The 25,126-nt window shown below is 34.1% G+C and overlaps 2 protein-coding genes across 2 annotated transcripts; both read right to left on the minus strand.

The window, feature by feature from the left end:
* Positions 1-8,493: 8,493 nt before the first annotated feature.
* LOC133816831 (benzyl alcohol O-benzoyltransferase) lies at positions 8,494-10,221 on the minus strand. The gene has a single exon (XM_062249132.1). It carries the CDS (start codon positions 10,095-10,097, stop codon positions 8,715-8,717), a length of 1,383 nt encoding a protein of 460 aa, XP_062105116.1. The 5' UTR covers positions 10,098-10,221; the 3' UTR covers positions 8,494-8,714.
* Positions 10,222-20,258: 10,037 nt separating this feature from the next.
* Positions 20,259-22,891, minus strand: LOC133815762 (protein ASYMMETRIC LEAVES 2). Its single transcript, XM_062248566.1, has 3 exons — positions 22,753-22,891; positions 21,199-21,987; positions 20,259-20,482 (listed from the first exon to the last, which is right to left on the minus strand). Exon 2 carries the CDS (start codon positions 21,883-21,885, stop codon positions 21,214-21,216), a length of 672 nt encoding a protein of 223 aa, XP_062104550.1. The 5' UTR covers positions 21,886-21,987; positions 22,753-22,891; the 3' UTR covers positions 20,259-20,482; positions 21,199-21,213.
* Positions 22,892-25,126: the final 2,235 nt, after the last annotated feature.

Below are 25,126 nucleotides of genomic sequence, written 5' to 3' on the forward strand. Positions count from 1 at the left end.
AGAATTCAGATTGTTTGTTGTAAAAATATTAGATTTACGAATTTGAATCTTGTTTGTCAGTTGTTTTGGTCTTTTTTTTTTTTTTTTTTTGGAGAATTATTAATGTTAATTTATTCCACCTTAAAAGAAAACTCCAATTCTCTGAAAACTTTTTCCCACCTACTCACCTCCCATTCCAAGCCCACTTCTACTTACCTACCCAACATAGTGATAATGGTACTACTACTAGGACTACTTCTCCTAAATCCTAATACTGAGACGTGGCACCATGTCGTTTACAAATAATATCTACCTTCCAATTTGATTGGACATTTCACACGTGTGAAGCCAAACCATCTCACATGCCAACATTATATTGTACTATTACAAGCTAAAAAGAAAACAATTGCTAGGAAAAATATACAAATAAATTAGAAATAGCATTGGGATTATATTAAAAAATTAAAGAAATGATATAACAATAGAGTAACAATTAATAAAGATAAAATTTTATTATTTATATACCACCGGTGTTAGTAGGAATCGACATCTTTGTTGCACAGCTTTCTTAAAATACATTTGGTGCAAGAAGACTAAGACCACTCCCCAGTAGATGATTTTTTCTATATTTTAAAATATCTCATCAAAATACTATTTTATTTATTTTACTTTTAATTTTTACATTATACTATACATCAGCTTCTCTATTTTTTTCTCAATATCATTTAAATATATTTTTTTTATTCATTTAAATTTTTTTCTTTCATTATCAATAGTATCTTTATATCTTTTAATATGATATTTATCCTTATATAATATCAAAATATAATTATATTTTATTTTAGATTATTCCAAAATAAATAAAATACAAATTAATACAAAATTTCAAAATAATTCTCAATATAATAATTATAACAAAATATAAAATAATAATATGTATATAAGTTTTAAAAAAATTACTAAAACCATATAATATTATTCTTAATATCAAACATATATATAGAAAGTTAGAAAAAAAAAATATTTATAAAGGAGTGAATAGTTGTTTCTACATGTAAATAATGAATAGTGTATTAAGCAAAAAAAAAATTTGAGTAGCTCATTTGATGGAGAACCATTTTCTCACATTTGAACTATAATTTTAAAATATAACTATTTTAAAGGAGCCATTGGGAGTGCTCTAATAATAATAGATAGAAAGTAGTTATCCTCCTCACTCCTTCAAAAGATTTCCAGAAAATTAAAATGGCCTAATTTTTTTTAAAAAAATTACTAGTAGGCCGAGAGCTTCTATCACGAAGAAAGACTCTCTAAGAGCTAAGAACTAAACTTAAGAAATAAAGACTAGAGTATTGTTGAGAGATTTGAGAGAAGATTGAACTATGTGTTTGGCATGAGGGTTAGGTTTGGTATGAATGAGAATGTCAAAACTAACACATGTTTGATTAATTTATTTTTAATGGCTTAGAGTTTGTATTTCCAAGTGGTCCTACGTTTTAGCTTGATTTGATGATAATTTTTTACTCTTATAAAAAATTGAGTTTAGGAGTGTAAATCCCGCCCCTGATTCAATAAGACCTTGCCCCGCCCCAATCCAACTCGATAAGTGTTTTGAAGCAGGTCAGGGCAGACCCGCCCCGGATGAGTCCGGACAGGTCATACCTGATACGATTTACTTTTTTTTTTCTTTTTTTTGTAAATAAATTTTTTCAAAAGATTTTTTTTATGTTTTTATCAGATATATTTATAAATTGTTTTAAAGTAATTGAGTTTTTTAAATTTTTATTGTATTATTAACTATGAGGTTTATAATATTCAAATAATACTAGCATAAATCAAATTTACATGTAAATTTATAATAGTCATGTATTTTATGTATATCATTACTTATTGATTGTAAAAAAAATTAAAATCAAAATTATAATTCTTTACTTATTGATTGTAGAAAAAAAAAAGAGTAAACTGGGTGGGTCGGGCCGGTACTTGAATCAATAGTGGGTGGGGTGGGGTGCTGCCCCATGTAATATGCCGGCCTTGAGAGCATGTTACCAGCTAGGTTGGTGCTCGGTCAGATGCACACGCGAGGGTGCAAGCTGGTGAGCATGTTGATGACTTGTTTATACGACAGTGGCATTTTTGTAAATATCTTCAACATTGCCCAGAAATGGACGAGACTTGGTAGGTTCCATATTGAAGGGTCAATGAACGCAATGGTGCAATCAGATTTGGGAGATTCGGAGAATTGGCGAGATGAGAGCCAAATATGTCTCCCAAGCAAAAACCATATATGTTACTAGTAAAAGGCTAAAAGCTGAGAATGTTCTTTGTAGGGGGAGCACCTGGTGCTAGCTATCCACCACCCCTGGCGCAGGTGCATCAAGTGAGCTACTACTAGTTAAAAGGGCTAGTAGGGCAGGCGTATGAGGACCACGAGGGGACTCATATGTCTCCATGAGTAGGAGTACTCATGAACATTACCGGGCCACCCTGGTAGTGCGTTGAAGTGTGCTGCCAGAGCTTTATGGGTACGATTCCTTTGGCTTGTCGGGATGCCGCTTGCATGGAACGTGGCCCAAACCTTCGAGAGACGTCGTGGTGCGCCATGGCCACGAGTCTCGACATGAGATGGCATGGGAAGTCATTCGTGGGACTTGTTAGCATGCAAGCATTTGAGGGTGCACTATGCTTGAGTAGGTAGAGGTCCAGTGTGTGCTACTAGTTTGGCAACTAGTCTCGAGGGCCTGACAACATGAGTGAAGGTACGGTGCCTTGAGGATTGGACCATGGATGGATGGGAGTCCTTGGGCCGCGATGGGAACTATTCGGATGGTATCGAATAGGGCATGATGAGAGGCGCTAGCACGTCATCTTGGTGTTGGCTCTTGGGCACACATGTTGCATTGGCTTATGAATGTCTGGGTGGGCATCGGTGTTGGAATTTTCCTTGCCATAGTGAGAACCTATGGACAGTGTGAGTGTCTTGGCTATATAGCCTTAATGCATGGATGCACTCATAGATGCTTGAAAGTATGACTTGGCGAGAGTTGTTCGAGAGACGGAAGTGTGCGTAGGCATACGATCGCGCGAAAAATATGCTCATTGTTATTTGAATAGTTGGAAGGCTGACCTGGGCTCAGAGGATTCAGGTGTCGCACAGGCATTTCTCCTGTCAAAATGTCAGCCCATAACAGTTGGTATCAGAGCCAGGTTCATCTCAAGTTGGGGTGAACCTGGTTGGCCCATCCTATAGTGGATGTAGGCGTGAAGAAGGATCAAGAAGGTTCGAATGCTTGAACAGATATCGTTAAGCCTTTTAGTCACCTATAAAGGACCAGTAAGCTGAGACGGGATGAGACTTGGTTGCTCCTCTTTGTGGGAATACTGGACATCCGAGAGAGGGGACAAGTTATGGTTGCTTCGAATCAGAAAGTTCAGTGATGCTAGAAAGACAACTACCATAGGCGATTGTGGAGATGTGCTACATTAGAGTTGGAACTCGTTGATATGAGACAAGGTTGATCGAGAGATCAAGGTTGTATGCTTTTTCACTAGTTCAGGTTCGCCTGAGTGACAATGTAAGTTGCATGGAGCGCTGTTGTTGAAAAGGGAACTTGTACGCGAAGGTATGGAAGCATGATAGTGGTCATCAAATGCTTTGTATTTGATGCAGTTGATTGTGTTGTCCATGTTGAAGCCCCGGCCTTCGGAGATAGATTATTATAGCGCTCTGACTGAGGGTGATGCTCTCTTGTATCCCAGGTTGGGCCAAGAAGAAGAGGTAGAAACTCCCACTGATTTTGAGAAGGTGGCGGAGATAGCTGCTGAGGTTGCGAAGGCAGCCAATATTTTTGTTGATGGCCCTGATGATGAGGATACCCCAGTCCCTATCGGCCCCACACCCTCGGCCCCGGCTCCATCGATACACCACAGTCCTGATCAACCTGATTTACAGGAGGTGTTGGAGAGGTTGGAGCGAGTCGAGAGTCATCAGGATACCATCCTAAAGAACCAGGCGGTCATCATGGATGCTGTCAATAAGATCTTGACATTTGTACAAGATCTTCCAGATGATTCTGATTCCGACTCACTTGACCTCCCAGATGATTTTGTCGTACATGACATAGGCCTTCACCCCAGATAGTACTCATAGCAAATCCTGAGACCCCAGGTGTTGCTATTATAGAACCTGGGGATGTTGCTGGTGTAGAGTTTGAATTGGCCAAGAGGAAAAGATGCCAACCTAAGAAATTTGAAGACTACACCGACCCAACCAAGAAGAAAGCTCGTGTGGATGCGATTGATGATGTGCCATTAGTCCTCGACCCTCTGAAGAAGCCACTTGCTACACAGTACAGGACGGTCGGCAAGTGGTTGCTTGGAGATATTCCGAACAAGACGAAGAGGGATGTCCAAACTGGTGTGTATGGTATGAGTTGGTTTCTGACGATGAAGACACCACAGTTTTGGATCGATGATGGGGTAAGTAATTTTATTAATATCTGTTATCTGGTATAAACATTGGGTTCGATAGGGTTCGATGTTTGTTCGATAGGGGTTTTATGTTGGTTCGATAGGGGTTCGATGGGTAGAGGCAGATGGTTTGGTTCTAGTAGCTTTAAATTGGATTCGATGGGTAGAGGCAGATGGTTTGGGTTCTAGTAGCTTTATATGGGGTTCGATGTTGGTTTGGTTCTAGTAGCTTTAAATTGGATTCAATAGGGGTTCGATGGGGTTTCGATGGATAGAGGCAGATGGTTTGGTTCTTGTAGCTTTAAATGGGGTTCGATAGGGTTTCGATGGGTAGAGGCAGATGGTTTGGTTCTAGTAGCTTTAAATTGAGGTCGATGGGATTCGATGGGGTTCGATAGGGGTTCGATGGGGTTTTGATGGGTAGAGGCAGATGGTTTGGTTCTAGTAGCTTTAAATTGGATTCGATGGGGTTTCGATGCGTAGAGGCAGATGGTTTGGGTTCTAGTAGCTTTAAATGGGGTTCGATAGGTGTTCGATATGGGTTCGATGTTGGTTCGATGGATAGAGGCAAATGGTTTGGTTCTAGTAGCTTTAAATTGGATTCGATGGGGTTCGATAGGGGTTTGATGTTTGTTCAATAGGGGTTCGATGGGTAGAGGCAGATGGTTTGGTTCTAATAGCTTTAAATTGGATTCGATGGGGTTCGATAGGGGTTCGATGGGGGTTTCAATGGTAGAGGCAGATGGTTTGGGCTATAGTAGCTTTAAATGGGGTTCGATAGGGGTTCGATATGGGTTCGATGTTGGTTCGATGGATAGAGGCAGATGGTTTGGTTCTAGTAGCTTTAAATGGGGTTCGATAGGGGTTCGATATGGGTTCGATGGATAGAGGCAGATGGTTTGGTTCTAGTAGCTTTAAATGGGGTTCGATAGGGGTTCGATATGGGTTCGATGGATAGAGGCAGATGGTTTGGTTCTAGTAGCTTTAAATTGGATTCGATGGGGTTCGATAAGGGTTCGATGGGGTTTCGATGGGTAGAGGCAGATGGTTTAGTTCTAGTAGCTTTAAATTAAGGTCGATGGGATTCGATGGGGTTTGATAGGGGTTCAATGGGGTTTCGATGGGTAGAAAAAGATGGTTTGGTTCTAGTAGCATTAAATTTGGTTCGATAGGGGTTTGATGTTGGTTCGATAGGGGTTCGATGGGTAGAGGCAGATGGTTTGGTTCTAGTAGCTTTAAATTGGATTCGATGGGGTTCGATAGGGTTTCGATGGGTAGAGGCAGATGGTTTGGGTTCTAGTAGCTTTAAATGGGGTTCGATGTTGGTTCGATGGATAGAGGCAGATGGTTTGGTTCTAGTAGCTTTAAATTGGATTCGACGGGGTTCGATAGAGGTTTGATGGGGTTTCGTTGGGTAGAGGCAGATGGTTTGGTTCTGGTATCTTTAAATTGAGGTCGATGGGATTCGATGGGGTTCGATAGGGGTTCGATGGGGTTTCGATGGGTAGAGGCAGATGGTTTGGTTCTAGTAGCATTAAATTTGGTTCGATAGGGGTTCAATAGGGGTTCGATGGGTAGAGGCAGATGGTTTGGTTCTAGTAGCTTTAAATTGGATTCAATGGGGTTCGATGGGGTTTCAATGGGTAGAGGCAGATAGTTTGGGTTCTAGTAGCTTTAAATAGGGTTCGATGGATAGAGGCAGATTGTTTGGTTCTAGTAGCTTTAAATTGAAGTTGATGGGATTCAATGGGGTTTCGATGGGTAGAGGCAGATGGCTTGGTTCTAGTAGCATTAAATTTGGTTCAATAGGGGTTCGATGTTGGTTCGATGGATAGAGGCAGATGGTTTGGTTATAGTAGCTTTAAATTGGATTCGATGGGGTTCGATAAGGGTTCGATGGGGTTTCAATGGGTAGAGGCAGATGGTTTGGTTCTAGTAGCTTTAAATTGAGGTCGATGGGATTCGATGGGGTTTGATAGGGGTTCAATGGGGTTTCGATGGGTAGAGACAGATGGTTTGGTTCTAGTAGCATTAAATTTGGTTCGATAGGGGTTTGATGTTGGTTTGATAGGGGTTCGATGGGTAGAGGCAGATGGTTTGGTTCTAGTAGCTTTAAATTGGATTCGATGGGGTTCGATAAGGGTTTCGATGGGTAGAGGCAGATGGTTTGGGTTCTAGTAGCTTTAAATGGGGTTCGATATGGGTTCGATGTTGGTTCGATGGATAGAGGCAGATGGTTTGTTTCTAGTAGCAGCTTTAAATTGGATTCGATGGGGTTCGATAGAGGTTTGATGGGTAGAGGTAGATGGTTTGGTTCTAGTAGCTTTAAATTGAGGTCGATGGGATTCGATGGGGTTTCGATGCGTAGAGGCAGATGGTTTTGTTCTAGTAGCATTAAATTTGGTTCGATAGGGGTTCGATGTTGGTTCCATAGGGGTTCGATGGGTAAAGGCAGATGATTTGGTTCTAGTAGCTTTAAATTGGATTCGATGGGGTTCGATGGGTAGAGGCAGATGGTTTGGGTTCTAGTAGCTTTAAATGGGGTTCGATATGGGTTCGATGTTGGTTTGATGGATAGAGGCATATGGTTTGGTTCTTGTAGCTTTAAATTGAGGTTGATGGGATTCGATGGGGTTTCGATGGGTAGAGGCAGATGGTTTGGTTTTAGTAGCATTAAATTTGGTTCGATAGGGGTTCGATGGGTATATGCAGATGGTTTGGTTCTAGTAGCTTTAAATTGAGGTCGATAGGGGTTCGATGTTGGTTTGATGGATAGAGGCAGATGGTTTACAATTGCTTTCCTATCATTTTTGCAGCATATTGATGCAACCAAGCATATGCTACGTAGGCGTCGACAGTTCTATCCCGGAGCGTATCAGCAAGATGCTATTGTGATGAATATTATGTTCTCACAAGTGGTACCGGCCCGTTATGATGCATATCAGAATGCCAAGGAAGCGAATAAGAAAAGATTTTTGTGGGATTCATATGTGATGTCAATGATTACAGGAATTGACAATCAATTTCTGGCGTCGTGGAAGGAAGTAGACACTGTATATTGGTGCTAGAACTACCTTCAAGCGCATTGGTTTGCAGTTAAAGCCTCCATTTCTACTTGGACTCTGAATGTTTATGATTCAGACGTGACAGTGATAAGTGATAAACAACTGCAATCCTTTATGAAGTCATGATCTACTTTGTTCCCATTGTTGTTATTGCAGTCACAACTTTTCAAGGACAACTCTCGGTTGACGATTCCACCTGGAGCTAAAATAAAGATTCCAAACGGGTAAAGAGTTAAAATACAAAGTTTAATATGGTGTGAATCCTTACACAAAACATAAATTAAACATATCACTTACTTTTTATAATTTAAAAAAAATAAAGATTCCAAACAGGTAATCAGTCAAAATAATCTTACACAAAACATAAATTTATTTATACATAATTTAAATTTTTTATAAAAAAAACTACATAAAATGTATAATAATAATAATAATAGCACACATACAATAAATAATAAAAACACACATACAATTATTGTTTGAATTTTATTTTTGACACTCTAATTATTTAAAAAAATTCAAAATCCTACAAGAAGATCGCTACGCAATAAATACCATCATAAAATAAAAAAAAAAGGTTAGGAGAAGAAATCCCTACATGTTCATATAAAAAGCATACCCGTGAAAAAAATTCCTTTTAACACTATTTCCAAAAAAAAAGATATTTAAAATCATATATTTTTAATCATTAGAAAAAGAGAACGAGTGCGTTTCTCAATGATATATATAACAAAGCAATGAAAAGTCCTACTAAATTAAAACACGAGACTTCTACTTTACCCTTTTCCTTTTTTTTTTTGGTTGTTGATGTTGTGTTATTGTCCCCATTTGTGGATTTATGAATATTGTCAGCATTTATAAACTTTTTTTTTGCATTATTTAATTAACGAAGAAACTGTATAAATGTATTATTTAATTACATTTACCATAGAACATATATATGCTTTTTTTGGGGTCATATATGGAAATTTTCCAAAGGTGAAAGAAACAAAAATGTTCATCAATTCGCATTACAAAAAAAAGCTTAGTCTTTATTTGATTTTTACAAAGCAAGCAGGTGCAAATGCAATTAATATGGGATCGGAAATCATATTAATGCAGAGCATATATATATAATGTATATGGTAGAAAAGAAACCAGAACAGTAAATGACTATGAAATATGAATATATGTTGTGGATATAGTCACATCATATCATGATCATAGAGCGGAAGCAATGAAAGTGTGTGGGGCTGCGGCTGTGGGTTTCAACATGGAATTCAACTGCTCCACAAACGTATCCATGGCCTGCGCAGGCAAGCAAACAGGAACCACAATTCCTTGCTCCCCAGCCACCTTGTTCGTAAAAGGAATGTAGAAACTGGCCACGCCCGGGATGGCCCCAACACCACCCTTGGCAGCTCCACCATACACAGCCCTCCCCCACCCCAAGTCCACCTCCCCAAACCCTGCATGGGTCAAGTCTGACACCAGGTACGATCTCACCACCGTGAAGTGGGGTCTCTCCTTGCTCACCATCAGATCCGCCACCGATTGCATGTACTCCTCCGTCACCCCCTCCTTCGCCCTCTTCACCAGCTCCACCGCATACCCCACTGGATTCTCGCACAGCTTCCCCGCCGTCGTCACCGCCACCGGGAAGGCAAACGCGTTGCCGTAATACCCCCTCGGCAAAGGAGGGTTGAACTTCGAACGCGCGTTCACTATGCATATTATGCGCACCTCCTCCTCCGGGTCCATCTTCAGCGCAGTGGTGCGGCACTTCCACAAGCACGCAGTCAGTAGCTCGAAGGTGGAAGCTCGACGGATGTGCGGCGGAACCAACCGCCGGAGGGCTGCCACCTCGGTTGGGCCGAAGAAGAAGGAGCGGTGGGCCATGTCGTCCAGAGGTATGATGGTACCCTTGGTGTCGGCTACTTCTTCGTACTCGCGGTGTTCGCAGGTCACTCTCGGCGGGTTCCTGGCGTTGAGGAGCTCCCTCTGCCACACCGGTGGAACAGAGGGGGAGCCTGCGCCCCGCGCTATCTCTCCCACCGCCGTCATGAACTGGACCAAGCCTGCAGCGTCGCTCATGGTGTGGTTCAAGCGGAGCGCGAATATGAAGCCCCCGCAGGCAAGGCGAGTGACCTGGATAAGCATCAGGGGAGAGTGAAGGACCCCTCCGGAGCCAGGAACATCGAAAATAAGGTCTTCCAAGCAAGGAAAGGGGGGTTGAAGAGCGTCTCCAAAGTCGTTCAAGGTGACATCGGCGTCGGCTTCCACGAACAGCACGCCCTCGCCAGTACACTCCACCGCAAGCTTCCTCCCGGTTCCTGCAAGCTCACGTAGCCTGCCAGCGAAAGGGTAGTAAAAGACCAGCGTTTGAGCCAGGGCGTCTCTGATGACCTTGACTGGGTCCCTTCCTCGCATGGACGCCTCATACTTGTAAAACTGTATGACCGGAATATGAAAGCGAAGACCTTCTTGGTCGTCTATGTCAGAAAGTAGTTTGAGCTCTTTTGGTGTGGCCTTAGCCGGAGCTACCAGTTGGGGTTCTGCTCTTCGAACTTTGAAGACTAAGGGCGCTGCTGCTGGGGTTGCCATAATCCTCGATGACACAATGTAAGAAACTGAAATGTATATATAGAATTGTTAATTATGATGGTGTGATTTGATAAGATATGATATATAGGAGAGCAGAGGAGGTTGCATAATATAATAATTTTGGAGAGTTGGGTAAAGGAAGATGACTATATATAATAAAAATATTAATGGCAGACACTGCTTTTGCTTTTGGTAGTGGAAATGAGAGTGAAAATAGTGAAGTGGGGTTGTTACCAAAAGTTTCTTTTGTAAATTTCTTCCCGGCTGCTGGCTGCTTCTTTCTAGCTCTCCCATTGGAAAATGACTGAGTGAATGTAGAATTCTCATTCCACTGCTGACTGAGTGGGTCCATGCAATACTACTTCTTCTTTTTTTATTTTTTTATATATATATATATATATATTAGATTGTGGTGGAGAGGTGTTCTTTCCAAGTAGCGGTGGAGACGACCCCCAAGTCAGCAATACAAAGTACTGGTCTTTGGTCTTTGTATATTAGATTGTAAATTACAGTGTTTGATGTTGTTGACAACAACTTAGGCTTTGTATCTTTTTCGTTTTCATTAAATGGCAAGTACACTTTGGTGATATTTGAGATATTTTTGTGTCATAACACCACAACCCATGTTATACTTTTATTGCAGGGTTGTTAACTATTTGGTTCCTGTGTTTTTATAAAGTATTATTTTGGTACTTTCTGTTTTCAATAATGCTTATATGGTACTTTGTATTTTAAAATCGTACATATTTGATATCTTAAACTCAAATTTAATTAATAAAATTTTACTAATTTAATCAAACTACTGTCAATTATGTAAGTTCCAAATTTAAATTTAATTACTTAATTATATATATCTGATGACAGTTTGATCATATTAACAAAATTTTATTTATTAAATCTGAATTTATGATATCAAATATATATAATTTTAAAATACAGGTACCATATGAGTATTATTGAAAACAAAAGATAGTAAAATGATACTTTGCAAAAATATAGGGTACCAAATAATTAAATTCTCTTAATTGTATATCAATATCCCATAATAAATATTAAATTAAATTGGGTAGAAACCGATATTAAATTTCATTAAGTAACAGTTCAATTGAATTTAGTGTGAAACCCTCCAAATATAAATTGCTTTGTATGTGTGTTAAATAAATAAATAAATAATTTACTTGCATGGCCAAACATAGCATCATTGTTGGGACTGAGCCTATAGGATAGGATCTTAATATATATATACATTTAAGTAAATGGTGGATTGTTAATATATGATTAATTTGGTAGTTGAACAAATAATAATTATAATAATTAATGAGTATGACATTATATTTATTTTAAAAAAATTAATAGAAAAAATCTTAATTAAGATTGAGTCTTATTTAAAATCAATATTTTGTGTAATTATAAAAGGCTATAATTCATTATTACTTAATTGATTTGTTCAGTAATTATTATTGATATTATTATATGATCTCCATTTTCCTTGAAAGTGCAGTACTTGGTTCCTTTATTAAAAAAAAAATAGAGCACATAATGATCTCAGACATCTATTCCACAAATCTTGAATGAAACAATAACATAGGGGTCCATTTCGGTATTTGTCAAATTCTTTGAACTAATCCTAATCATACCAAGTTAGAAAAATGACCAAGAAAATCCTTTTAGGAATCTTTTCTATAGGAACAAAACAAGACAATAAATATTACAGTTATTATATAACACAAGATCCTTGCTTCAGTTTCTTAGAGAATGAACATATATAAAAACTTAATTAGTTTTAATAAAAATTATTATTAGGCCATCTCGAACGCATCACCATATTTGATGATGCAGTCCAAATTTTAGGCATATATGCAGTGGTAGCTATAGTGCAATGAATAGTGTCACGGGCCGGCTATTTGAGTACTCCAAGCAGACCGAACGTGCATCACTTACAGACACTTCAAACTAGCAAGTCAGCCTACAACACATACCTACAGGCAAACAAACTCAGTGGTTAGCTACATACACATCTTGGACATGCAACGGGCAATAACGAAGTATGAGCAAGCACAAAGCAAGTCATTCATAGGAACGTCCACACAACACAAAGCACACAACAAGGCAAGTGACACGCAATGACCCAACGAAGATAACAAACAAGTAACACATAGACAACAAGGGAGCATACAAGGGCAAGTATGGATAAACATTGTTTTATTATTAATATACAGTCTTGATAGGGCAAGGGAGTACACAGCTTTGGCTCCTATCTGCTGATGGTCATGGTGCTTCTCTAAGTCACCAGGTCACCTCCCCCTAAGGAGTCTTCTAGGGATACAAGGTCTTCCCAGTAACATATATGATTTTTGTCTCGGAGACATATGCATAATTATAAAACTGTCACTACCCTATCCCATGAGGTTGCTTGGTGCAAGACTTGACTAATGATCAAGCACCAAAGCATGCTCACTTACAAAATTGCCTCATGTGGGTGTGCCAAAGGGGCAGCATGCCACACGTAGCATCTCTATATTTTTTTTTAATTATTATATTATATTTTATAATGTTTAAATATATAAATATATTATTATTTATGTTAATAAAGTTTAGAAATTGGTTTATTTTGTGTGGCTTTATTTTGAGTGGGTTAAATTGTGTATAAAAGTGTTATTAATTTTTCTTAATTACAATTTAATTAAACTATAATTAATTTTTTGTATAATTTTTTTAACTTCTTAGTTAATATTTATAGTTATAACAAAATACAATAAAACATTATTATAAACTTACAACATTACAATAAAACATACATTAAAACTTAAAATCAAACACATGTAATATATTTTAATTTATCGAGTTTTACTAATCTATAGTATTATTGTCATGTAATTAATTAATAGTTTTATTTTTATTAAAATAATTATTTAGATATAATAATTGTGATGATTTTAGTAAAATAGTATAATAATAAAAAGAATATTATATTTTATTAAGAAAATAATATAATAATAAAGAATTTTTTTTGTGTGTAACTTTTGATATTATGATTGGAAAAAAATATATATATATAACGGTATATTTGGTGTCGGTCAACACCAAATTTAGTGATATGATTGGAGATGGTCTTATATAATATCTATTAGTTAAAAAATTATTGTAATATTCTATTTACAAATGCAATTTTAATTCCAAATATAAATATACATAAATAGAAAGTTCATTAACATAACATGCCATGCATTTAAAATTAAGAACTATATAATCATAAGGCTAATCTTAATTAATTATTTTACTATTTCATACAAAAATTATATGTAATGTGGAATGGGCTAAAAGATTAAATTTGGAGGAGGAAGCCCAAATGCATTGAAGAGTATAAAAATTGAAGAAGCAAATAAAGCCCAGTTAGCCCAAAAGTGAATGGGATCCAGTCCAGTCTATATATATATATATACATATTGATATCTTTGATGATGAAATTATATGAAATATGGGATTTTTTTTTAAAACTTTGATAAATATGGTATTTTTTTTCTTTAAGTTTTGTATGGCATAATTTATTTATTTTCATTTTTATGGGATTATTTTTCCATATTTTTGTAATTTTATTAAAATATACCATATAATTTCAATATTGATTTTTTTTAATTACGGGATATTTTTATTACTATATTTTTTTAATCATATTTAAGTTAATAATATATATATACAATTAATTGTATACATAAAACCATATAATTTTTTTCATTATATATATACATATAATATTGCTATTATTATTTTTATATGTATATACATATATATAAGATTATAAGATAATACACATTTATATATATATGGATGTATTATTATTGTTATTATATTAATTTTATATATACATTCAAATATGAGGTGATGAAAATAACTTTCACTAATTGTGGTGATGATGATGATGATGATGTCTGGGTTATGTCATTATACATATGTATGTGTTTGGATTATTGTTGAAGATGTATATATGTCATTTAATTTCATTTTGAATAATTTTTTAGTAATGTGGCAGTAACCGGTTACTACTATCAATTTTAAACATCCAATAAAGAAGAAGAAGAAGGTAACCGGTTACCCCTATTAAAATAACTGATTGATAACTAGTTACCAAGCCAAAGCTAGAAAAAAAAAACTTGGAAAATAAAAAATTAATCTGATAAGTAGCAGTAGAAGAAGAAGGTGGTGATTGGTTACCCCTATCAAAATAACAATTAATTGGTAACTAGTTACTTAGCCAAATCTTTAAAACAAAAAAAAAAAACAACTACATCTGAAAAACAAAATCAGATATGAAAATAACCAAGAAGAAGAAGATCGAAGAAGGTAACTGGGTACTTAGATAGTTTTATAAAGAAAACCAAATCTGAAAAATAAAATCAGATTTTAAAATAACACATGAAGAAGGAGATCAAATACGGTAATGGTTACAACTAGGTCCACAAAAAAACACAGATCTGAAAAATAAAATAAAATCGTGACAGTAACTGGTTACTTAGGTAGTTTTATAAAGAAAACTAGATCTAAAAAACAAAATCAGATTTAAAAACAACCATGAAGAATGAAATTAAATAAGGTAACTAGTTACAACTAAGTATATAAAAAACTCAGATCTGAAAACAAAACAGAATCATGACAGTAACTGGTTACTTAGACAGATTTAGAAAAAAAAAACAGATCTATAAAAGAAAACCAGATCTGAAAAGAAAAGAAAAAACAAATCTGAAACAACAAAGAAGACGCAGAAGAACGTAAAAAAAGAAGAAGAAGAAGAAGAACGTGAAAACGAAGAAGAATACGAATCAGAGATGGCGTCGGCGGTGACCAGAGATACGTCGTCTATTTGCCGATGTGAGAGAGCTCCTATTGTTGTAAGAGAAAATAATTGGCTGCCATTGTTGTGAGAAAAATGGAGAGAGCAAGTGAAGAATACGTGAGAGATTGGGAGAAAGAGGAAAGTAAGAGAGAAAAAATGTGTATTTTTTTATGGTATTTTGTTCATAGTATTTTGTGGGATTCCCATATTTTAAACTTTTTTTTCTTTCTAAAATTACCACATTTTGTGGCATAACTTTAATGCCCATAAATATAGAAAGTAATTTATTTTTTCCCATATTTTTGTAAAGTAAGGTGATGATGCCACATATGGTATGATTAATAAAAAAGTATTTATTTTATTATTTATTTGAGCTTGTTTTTAAAAATAAAGATTTTGTATTGTCAATTCATTGAAATAAAATAATTAAAAATAATTTTGATTATAAACAAAATAATTGATTGAGGGTAAAATGATCTTTAAAAGAATAATTTTGACCAAAAATAGATTTAGTGTATATTTTGGTATGAATAATAAAATAGATAGTAAAATTAAGATATTATGAAAAGCAAGAGCCGCATATATGGTATTTTGCTGGGACTAAAGTGATACATTTCCTATTCTTTGCTTTGCTTGATCTAAACAAAAAATTAAACTTTTCTTGTTAAATATTTGAAAAATATATCAAAGAAATAAAATTGGATATTTTTGTTAATAGACCACTTATTCCATTTTATTTCTCCACATTCACCAAACAGAAATAATTATGATTTCAATGTTGATTCTAGAAATAAATTAAATATCATATTTATCATTCTAATTTTATTCCACCGAAATTAATGAGTCACCTGGAAATAGGGATGTTCATAAAACCGCACACACCACCTACATCGCACCATACTGCACTGCAATTTACAGTTTAGAACTATTCGCGGTGCGGTTGCGGTTTGTATTTTTGCCAAACCGCGTGATGCAGTGCGGTTTGTAGTTTTAAATTTTATAAATGCGATTCAAACTACACCGCACCACATCATTATATATATTAACTTTTTATATTATTTTTTTCAATTTTACTACATTTAAAATTAATGCATAAATATTTATATAGTATAATATAATATACACAATATTTAGAAAAAAAATATAATATTTCATAGGATGCTAACACATATTCTACTTCAATATAAATATATTCCTCCTTAATTAAAATAATATTTACTTTTATATTACATTTTTTATTTGTTATTAGTATGTTATATTTTTATTGTTTTGCTTAAAGTTTATTAGCTTGTCATACATTTAATTATTTTGTTAAACACTCAATGGTTATGAGATTTATTATGAATCTTTCTTATTTATAATATTTAATTGTTAAATTATTTGGCCATAGGTATAAACCGCTCACATCAGACCACATTTTTGCGGTGCGGTTTATGCGGTTTGAGGTCTATGTGGTGCGGGTTGTGGTTTAAAAAATTGTTCAAACCACATATGCGGTGCGGTCCAAAAAATTAGAGAAAAACCGCACCACCCACACCACGAACACCCCTGCCTGGAAATCCCCACTTATTTATATATATATATTTATATAAAGTGTGTAGATAACATAATTTTTTTTTTCCAGTTAACTTTAACTAAATATTCTTATATTTAATAGTAGATTACCGAGTTGGTCACAAGCCCGTCAGAAGCAACCTCAACAGAAAGCCACTCTTCCAGAGTCTCGTCCATCGTCGGCTTAGGCGACTATTTAATAGCCTTTATCTCCGCCTGTGAGTTAGGCCGAATACTCTACTATATAGGCTAGGCTCATTCCTCTGTTCTTTTTAATATACACTAAACTGAAAGTCTTGGTTTCAATGACTCCCCAAGCCATGACCTATTTGATCCTTCAGAACCAACTTCAACATTGAGTAAAGAAAAGAAGAATTCACTATTGGATCCTTCAGCCGGGTGGACATCCAAATCTTCACTTTCATGAGCAGGAGCTGGAGTTCAAGAATCGGGTGTAGGTGCTGGCCATTCCGTAGATGAGAGACCCGCTGACCCATTAGTGGTTTTATATGGGGAGTTGGTAAAAGACAACAGGTTCAAGACAAAGGTATGTCACGGGAGATGGAGCGAAAGCACAAAGCCAGTTCTCATCAACTGAGAGCTCCACTCCAAGAGAGGGAAAGCAGCACAAGGTGAGTTCCGTGAGAACCTATGAATGCTTTGAATGAAATCTATTAGGCCTTTGACCATTTAAAATCCATATAAAACAAACAGTAGAATAGAACATCGAAGATAAAGCGCCTTTTTTTTAAGGATATGGGAATCAACTTCGCTTTCATCACTTAAACTTAAATAAAATTAAATAAATAAATAATTAAAAAATGATATTATTTAGATATTTTACAATGATAATTATTTAAAAATAATAAAACCATATATTTTATAACTTAAATAAAATTTAATTAAACTTAATATTATATTAAACATATAATATAAAATATTTGTTGTTACTCCTGAATTCAAAAACTATAACAAACATAAACATAAACTTAAACAAAAATTAATTAATTAATTAATTAAAATATGATACTTTTAAGATATTTTATGATAATTTAAATAATTAAATCATATTTTTTTTAAATTAATAAAGGTATACATATAATTTTTTATCTTATAAATTTGTGTGGAAGTTTATTTTTTATCAAGTGGTTGAAGTTTTTTTGTTCATCAAATTCAGCAAATGACATTGCGAGATATATTGGAAACTAAAAAAAATTGATACATATATACTATGGTTTACACTATAACTTTTTATATTCTTATTTTATTTTTATTATTCATTTACTTTTAAATATTATTGTATTTATATATCATGTAAATATATATATGTCAATGTTGTGCTATGTCATATATGTAGAAATTATTGATATAAATATTTATATATATTATAGAATTATAACTCATTCTATTATATATATATTTTTTAACAATAAATTTGTTTTATTATAATTATAAAGAATGTTTACAATTTTAAAACAAGTCAAACAAACAAACACGCTATTTTTACCTAGTATATATATATATATAAATAGATATTATTTTTGAATCAATAATTGCATGCAAGTATGGTGGTGTTGAGTTGCAGGGATTAAATACAGTAACAGTATATTGTTTTGAAGAAAGCATTTATTATTTGATATTATATATATTTGGTTGGATATTGCTATCATATATATAGGTATAGCATATAGAATAGAATAGTGAATTAATAATAATAATAATAATAATAATAATAATAATAATAGAGAGGGAGAGGGAGAGGGAGACAAAAAGCATGTAATTAAGGAAAAGGGTAAAAAGGTATAACAGCTTAATTATTCATATTCAATATTCCTTCGTTCATTCATTTCATTCCCAATCCCAAACCCCAAACCCTAAGGGAGTTTGATTATCGAAAACTGTGTCAGTCCAAACTCCAATAACCAGAAAGAGGACTTGTATTATTATTATTAGAAGAAGAAGAAGAAGAAAAAGAAGGAAGATATCATTCTTGGTCAAAATGGTCTCAGATTCAGATTCAGATCATTCAGGATTAGTCAAGTCATCAAATCAAATTTATTATATTGTGTTTTTATTGGGTCCTACCATACTATATTATTCCTGCTCTAATTCCTGTACTTCAATATAAATATATATATATGTGTGGGAACAGTTTTATAAGCTCCTTTCTTTCTTTGTTTGCTTCTTTTTTTTTTAGTTGTAATAAATAAATAAAAAAAAAAAGAGAAAGAGAGAAGGCAATAGTAGTATTGTATTTGTATTGTCATCATAATAATAACTCTTGTGCATGGGGCATGGTGTGTATTGGCACTATCAAATAAATGCAAAATTAACAAGCATGATGATGATGAGTCATCAGAAAGAGCATTCAGTTTTGTACTGCCAACCAAACACATGCACGCACGATTAAAAAAAAAATCAATATAACAAATATAAATTACTAATGCCTCATCATGATATTATTAATTATAAATAAAAGCTTTTTATGCATTTCATTCTCATTTTGATTTTGAGTAGTCAGTGTTCGAACTCTAATTAATAAGTTATGAAGCAACACTTTTACGTGTCTATGTCAATTAATTAATAAAACCTGATGATAGAAAGAAAGAGTGGGAATTAAATTAATCAATGGAGATGCAATTATGAGATGAGAGAGAGAGAGAAACAATAATAATTAAATTCAATAATAAAAAGGAAAAAAGGGGGGGAAAAGGCATCATTGCACAAAGTAAAGTACGTCATGATTGCATTTGGCTCTTGGCCATTCAAATCCAAATCCCAAAACCTTTTTTCTTAATATATATATATGGTCTTGTGATTTGACTACGTTTTCTTTTATTCTTTTCTTTTGAATAAGTAACGAAATGAGACTAGACTAGTAGCAGTACTCTTCTTCATCGTCTTCTTCTTCTTCTCTACTAATAATATATATATATGTATGTATGTATATATATAATGTAATAAATGCATGGGCTTGGATTCACATTTCCTCTGCAACGGCCTTTCATGCTTCTGCAACCACACCACAGTCACACACACACACAGTACTAGTAGTCGTATATACATATATATATATATAATAAATTCTTCCACCCACCTCCTCAACCTCTAATTATATTATTTATTTTCTAAATCTCTTCTTTCTTTTTCTTTTTTCTTATATATGTACTTGTTTCTACAACCTAACTAATAGTATAGTATCTAGCCCCCTACAATATATACATATAATTAATTAACTAATGTGCATGTATTATTATTCTCTTATATACATTTAATCTATATACCCAATATATATATATACATATATATAATGAAGGAGTGATTGAATGAACAACAAACTTAAGTTGAATGAACAACAAACAACAAAATTAGTATGATACAAAATTAAGTTGAATGAACAACAAACAACAAACAATAAACAACAAACAACAGGATTTCCTAATAAGACCACCTCTCTCTCTCTATATATATATGTATATACTTATATATTCTCACTGCTCACACTGTAAAATTTACGCAAGTACACTTTTGGCAATACGCATATATCTATATATTCATCTTGTTCTTTATCATTTTCCTTTTCCTTTTTAGTACTGGAACAACACTATATATATATACATATATATATATATATTTATATTACTCACCAATAGTGAAGCATGCAATGCATGATTCTATTTCTATTCCTATTCTATTAATTACATGTCTAAATAAACAAAGGAAACACGAAATCTGGTCTCTTATCGTATATATATATATAGAGAGAGAGAGATGGACAATGGATTATAACAAAATTGTCTCTATAATAAATTAATTAATTAACCGGTATTTGATAATTAATAATTAAGATAGAATTAATATATATATATGTTTAAGATTAAATACCAAGACGTACGTACGTTACTCTCTCTCTCTCTCTCTCATTCTCTCTCTCTCTCTATCTCTCGTGCTGATTCAGAGTCTCTTTTTCCCTGATCAAATAGTGAATGTGCCTGAAACTCTGCAGTAGAGAGAAGTTGAAAGAAAGGTCAACAATATGATCTATATATATACATTGAATATCCATTGAAATATTTTTATGACCCTAATAAGGCAACGAAGCCATGCACATGCATATTTAAATTATAATATTCGATCAACCTCACCAGATTATTATGAAACTAATTAATTAATAATATGAAAACATAAAGACTATGTACACTTCTTCAGATTAATATATATATATATATATTAGGCCTATAATTAAACTCTTAATAATAGTTAGCTCATCATAGAGTGGGAACATACATGCACACCCCAGCACCGACATCTATATTATATAATCGAATATCCACTTTATATATATATATACACTTTGTTTCCAAAATAATTAAAATAAATAAATAAATACTTAATTTTATAATTCCTTCCTTATATATATATTTATTCATTTATTTTATTGAAAAAAAATTGAAGTATTTTTAAATACAGCGTATTAATTATATTCCTTTGGTCAGTATTATACTTCTGCTCATTAATAATAAATAAATTAAATAGTACGTAAGTATATATCAGAAGTGACCAAATATTTGTTTTGGAAAATTCCTGAATTTATTAGAGCAATCAATCAAAATCAAAATCAAAATCAGATTAAATGACCATGTCCAAATTAGTTAATAAATTAATTGCAAATGAAGATATGGATGTGGTGTGTGGCGAGAGTAGTGGAGGGCGTACCATGATGATTTATTACTAAGAGGGATCAATGGTGCGGCGGTCATCCCCGGCGGCGGCCCTAGGTTGCTGAAACGGAGTGAGTTGCCCGATGCCGGCGGTGGCGGAAACGTTCATGGCCAGAAGGCTGCTGGCGTCGTAGTTGATCATCTGCTGGGCGGCGGTCTGGTGGTGGTGGTGGTGATCTCTGGGAAAGAACTGGTGGTGGTGGTAGTGGTCCCGGGCGGATGCAGCCCCCGAGATGAGATTGATGCCTAGATTCTGATGATGATGATGATGATGAGGGCTGTGAGCGTGGTGGGCAGCCGCAGCCGCAGCCGCGATGAGGCCGTGGCCGGTGATTCCGAGGTTCTGGTACTTGGAGAGCTCGGATTTGGCGCAGCTGAGGTCCATCTGGAGCTGGCGGAGCTGGTGTTGGAGGAGGGATATGACGCCGACGCAGCCGTAGACGGGGTCGCGGAGACGCATGTCGGCCTCGTAGGCAAGAGAATTGACGGCGTCCTCGCGCTGGCTCGGCAGCAATTCGTTCAGAAGCTTGGTGACGTTGCTTGCTCCGAACACTTTGTGGACGTTTGCGAATTTCTGGGGTTGGTCCGGCGGGAAGTACGGCGCAAACACACACTCCGGTTGGCACTTCCGCCGCAAGAACTTACACGCCGCGCACGGCGAATTTGAAGACGAAGATGCCATGTATATATATATATATATATTCTTCTAAATTATATATAATGATATATATATTTCTGTTTTTGGATTGATCTTCTTATTCTTCTTCCTCTTACTCAAGTTGATCTGCAATATTAAGAAAAAGAAAAAGAGCCAAATAATCATATATATATATATATATGTACACTCGCACACACAAGCTATATAGCTAGCAAATTAAGAACAGTGTGACAGCAGCGCAGAAACTTGTTGTATCAAACAGTTTGGCTAAAAGCCATGATGTGACACAACCATGAAAATCACGCACGTTCCAAGCACCACCTTATTGCCTATTCTAATATTCCAGTACAAGTTTAATTTCAAAATACACACAATCCCCTCCCCCCCTCATCATTATATGTATATATATATATACACACTATCACCCCATCGAGAAAGGAAAATCAAATATTTAATTATATCATGGAAAGATTTTTCTTTATATACTACAAAAAGGAAGAAGATTGAGACATGGAATTGAGGACTAGCTATATATCATAATCAATTAATAATTTTCCAAGAATACATAAAAGGGATATCAGATATAAATACCAAATCAGAGAATAATTTGTTATCTCAAAATCCAAAGGAGAGATCTGCAGCAGGATATGATTTCAAGATTGTTTTGTTATACTAGTACTACTACAAACGAAAGTTAGATGATGAAGAGATAAGTAGCTATCTTACATGATCAGTAGTTGTAGTATATCACTGTACAAATTAAGAGAAAAATCATCTAAATATATATATACAAATTTTACTTGCTTGGTATATATGATTTCTCTCCTTTATATTACGAACGAGCTAGGTATTCAGAGAGAGAGAGAGAGAGCTTTGAGCAGTAGTTAATACCTTTGAAATATATTAATTTGTAGAGAGAGGTATAGCGGTAGTTATTAGCTAGCTAGGGCTGGAAATTAAGGAGAAAGAGAGAAAGGGGGCCAGCCGAAGCCGATGGAGAAGAGGAATAAAATTATTAGTGAAGAGAATAGGCTCTAGGATCGTCGGAGGAGGAGGAGGAGGAGAAGATTTTTTTTTTATATATATATATATATATGATGAATATATATTATTAATAAGAAAAGAAAGAAAGGGCTTGGTAGATTTAATTGATTATTATATTTTGAGGAGCCCGTGGGTTTGAGTTTGAGATGAGTTTGGATTGGATCTCGTGTAAAAGAAAACAAGAATATCAAGAAAAAGAGATGACTTTTCTCTCTTTTATTTCACTCTTTACGATACAAAAATATTATTTATATATATATAGAAATTTATATTTAATTTTTACTTTCCTTTTAATTTCTCCCTTCAACAATAACAACATAGGGTTACAAGTCTAAAATAGACTTTTTCAATCTTTAATTCAAATTATTCAGAATTTTTAAAAATTAGTAGAATATATACTATAATTATCACGTACATAAAATTAAATTATAATTTTTCTAGGAAACAAAAATGAAATCACTGGTATATATATGTATAATATGGAGACTTTTGAGAAGCCCCACTCCATATTTATATATTATTAATTAATCCTTATTGGGATGAACACTAATTACTATTTTTACCACTCACTTGTTAATTATACACTTCATCATAATATATACTATTTGACGCTTTAAGGTGCCCAACACCACATAAGGTGTCGCCTCATGATTGATTAGCAATACCCCATAATTCTTATTAAATTCAAATAAGTATAACCGATATTAGATTGCACCAATAGTGGTATGCCACCTCCTTGTAGTGTTAGGCACTAGTGGTGCCCCTTAGCAATTCTCATACTAATTTTATTACATACACACATCCACTGTATTATAATTATAAATGTATATATACAATATAATTAAGAATTAAAAAACATTATAATTATATTTGAAGAAATCACTAGCTATTAGATATATGTTAATGTGAAAAATTAATTAAGTAGGAGAATAGTTAATATATGGATAGTACTCTCCATACTCTGAGTAATGTCATCTTAAGTAATATTATTCATCCTCATCTCCTCTAGATCGATCGATAGATATCACTGCCTTGGGAGTTGATATATAATATATAACACAAAACTATGAGAGGAATTTCTATATATATTAATATAATATAGTATATATACTAGTACTATATAATATATACAATTAAAATAATATGTTAATAATAAAGTATGTATTTAATAATTAATTAGCTAGCGTACTACACACAATAACTTGTTTCAAGCTATCCGTGCGGCTTACCTCGATTTCTTCGGTCAAACCCTTTGATTTTACTACTTGCTTTATTATTATTATTATTATAGCTTTAATTTTATATATCTCTTAATTAGGTAGCTCTCTTTTTTGCTTCCACAAATTGCACTGCTTGATCAGTCGATATCTACACCCTCTTCTGATGTTTCTAATTAATATGCACTTGTACGTCTACATGTATATATATGTAAACATATAGTACCCTTTTTCTCTTTCTCTTCTGATGGTCTCTAACACTCCTAAAAATATAAATGTACTATGCATGCTCTATATATCTAATATATAATTCTTTTAATTATTAATAATTATTTATTACAAAATATGTTTTTAGTCTTTCTCTTTATGATATCATCTGATAATAAGGATGAGCTCAGCTTGGTGTAATTATAAATATAATTTATTAGTAATTAACTAATTGATTAATAAGGGGGGTCACGCAGAAAAGGTCTTTCTTTAAGGCAAATGTACTTAGTGTAGAGAGTGTATGGATCTATTTGTTCGCCGGAAAAACAAAAACAACAAAAAGGAGCAGCCTGATCTCTCTCTCATGCCATAAATAATTAATGCATGTAAAGAGAGTGATATATCCAACACGCAAGGCAAGGCTGATTATGTCATTAATAATAATTAAAATTTTAAACCCCCTATATATACATATATTCCAATTATATATTTATGCATTTTTAAAATTAAAAAAAAAAAATTGCAGGTAGAGAATAATGTGACTGGAGTCATGTACTATATAGAATAGTAGTAGTAGAAGAAGAAGTACTAATACTAATACTACTAGTTTGTATGTACATGTTTTGGGGAGAGAGAGAGAGAGAGAGGTGAGTATATATATATATAAATATAATAATATAATAATATAATAATAGGAGGTGAGGGGATGAGAAGAGGAAAAGTAGTAGTCGGCGAACAAGAAGGAGAGAAAGTCCCCCAAAAGCAGAGGCTAAGGAGACGCGGAGAAACCTAGCTAG

The sequence above is a fragment of the Humulus lupulus genome, chromosome 2 (assembly GCF_963169125.1).
Source record: "Humulus lupulus chromosome 2, drHumLupu1.1, whole genome shotgun sequence".
NCBI classification, from domain to species: Eukaryota; Viridiplantae; Streptophyta; class Magnoliopsida; order Rosales; family Cannabaceae; genus Humulus; species Humulus lupulus.

Coding starts and splice junctions, on each gene's coding strand:
- LOC133816831 (XM_062249132.1), bottom strand. CDS start 10,097: ATGGCAACCCCAGCAGCAGCGCCCTTAGTCTTCAAAGTTCGAAGAGCA.
- LOC133815762 (XM_062248566.1), bottom strand. CDS start 21,885: ATGGCATCTTCGTCTTCAAATTCGCCGTGCGCGGCGTGTAAGTTCTTG.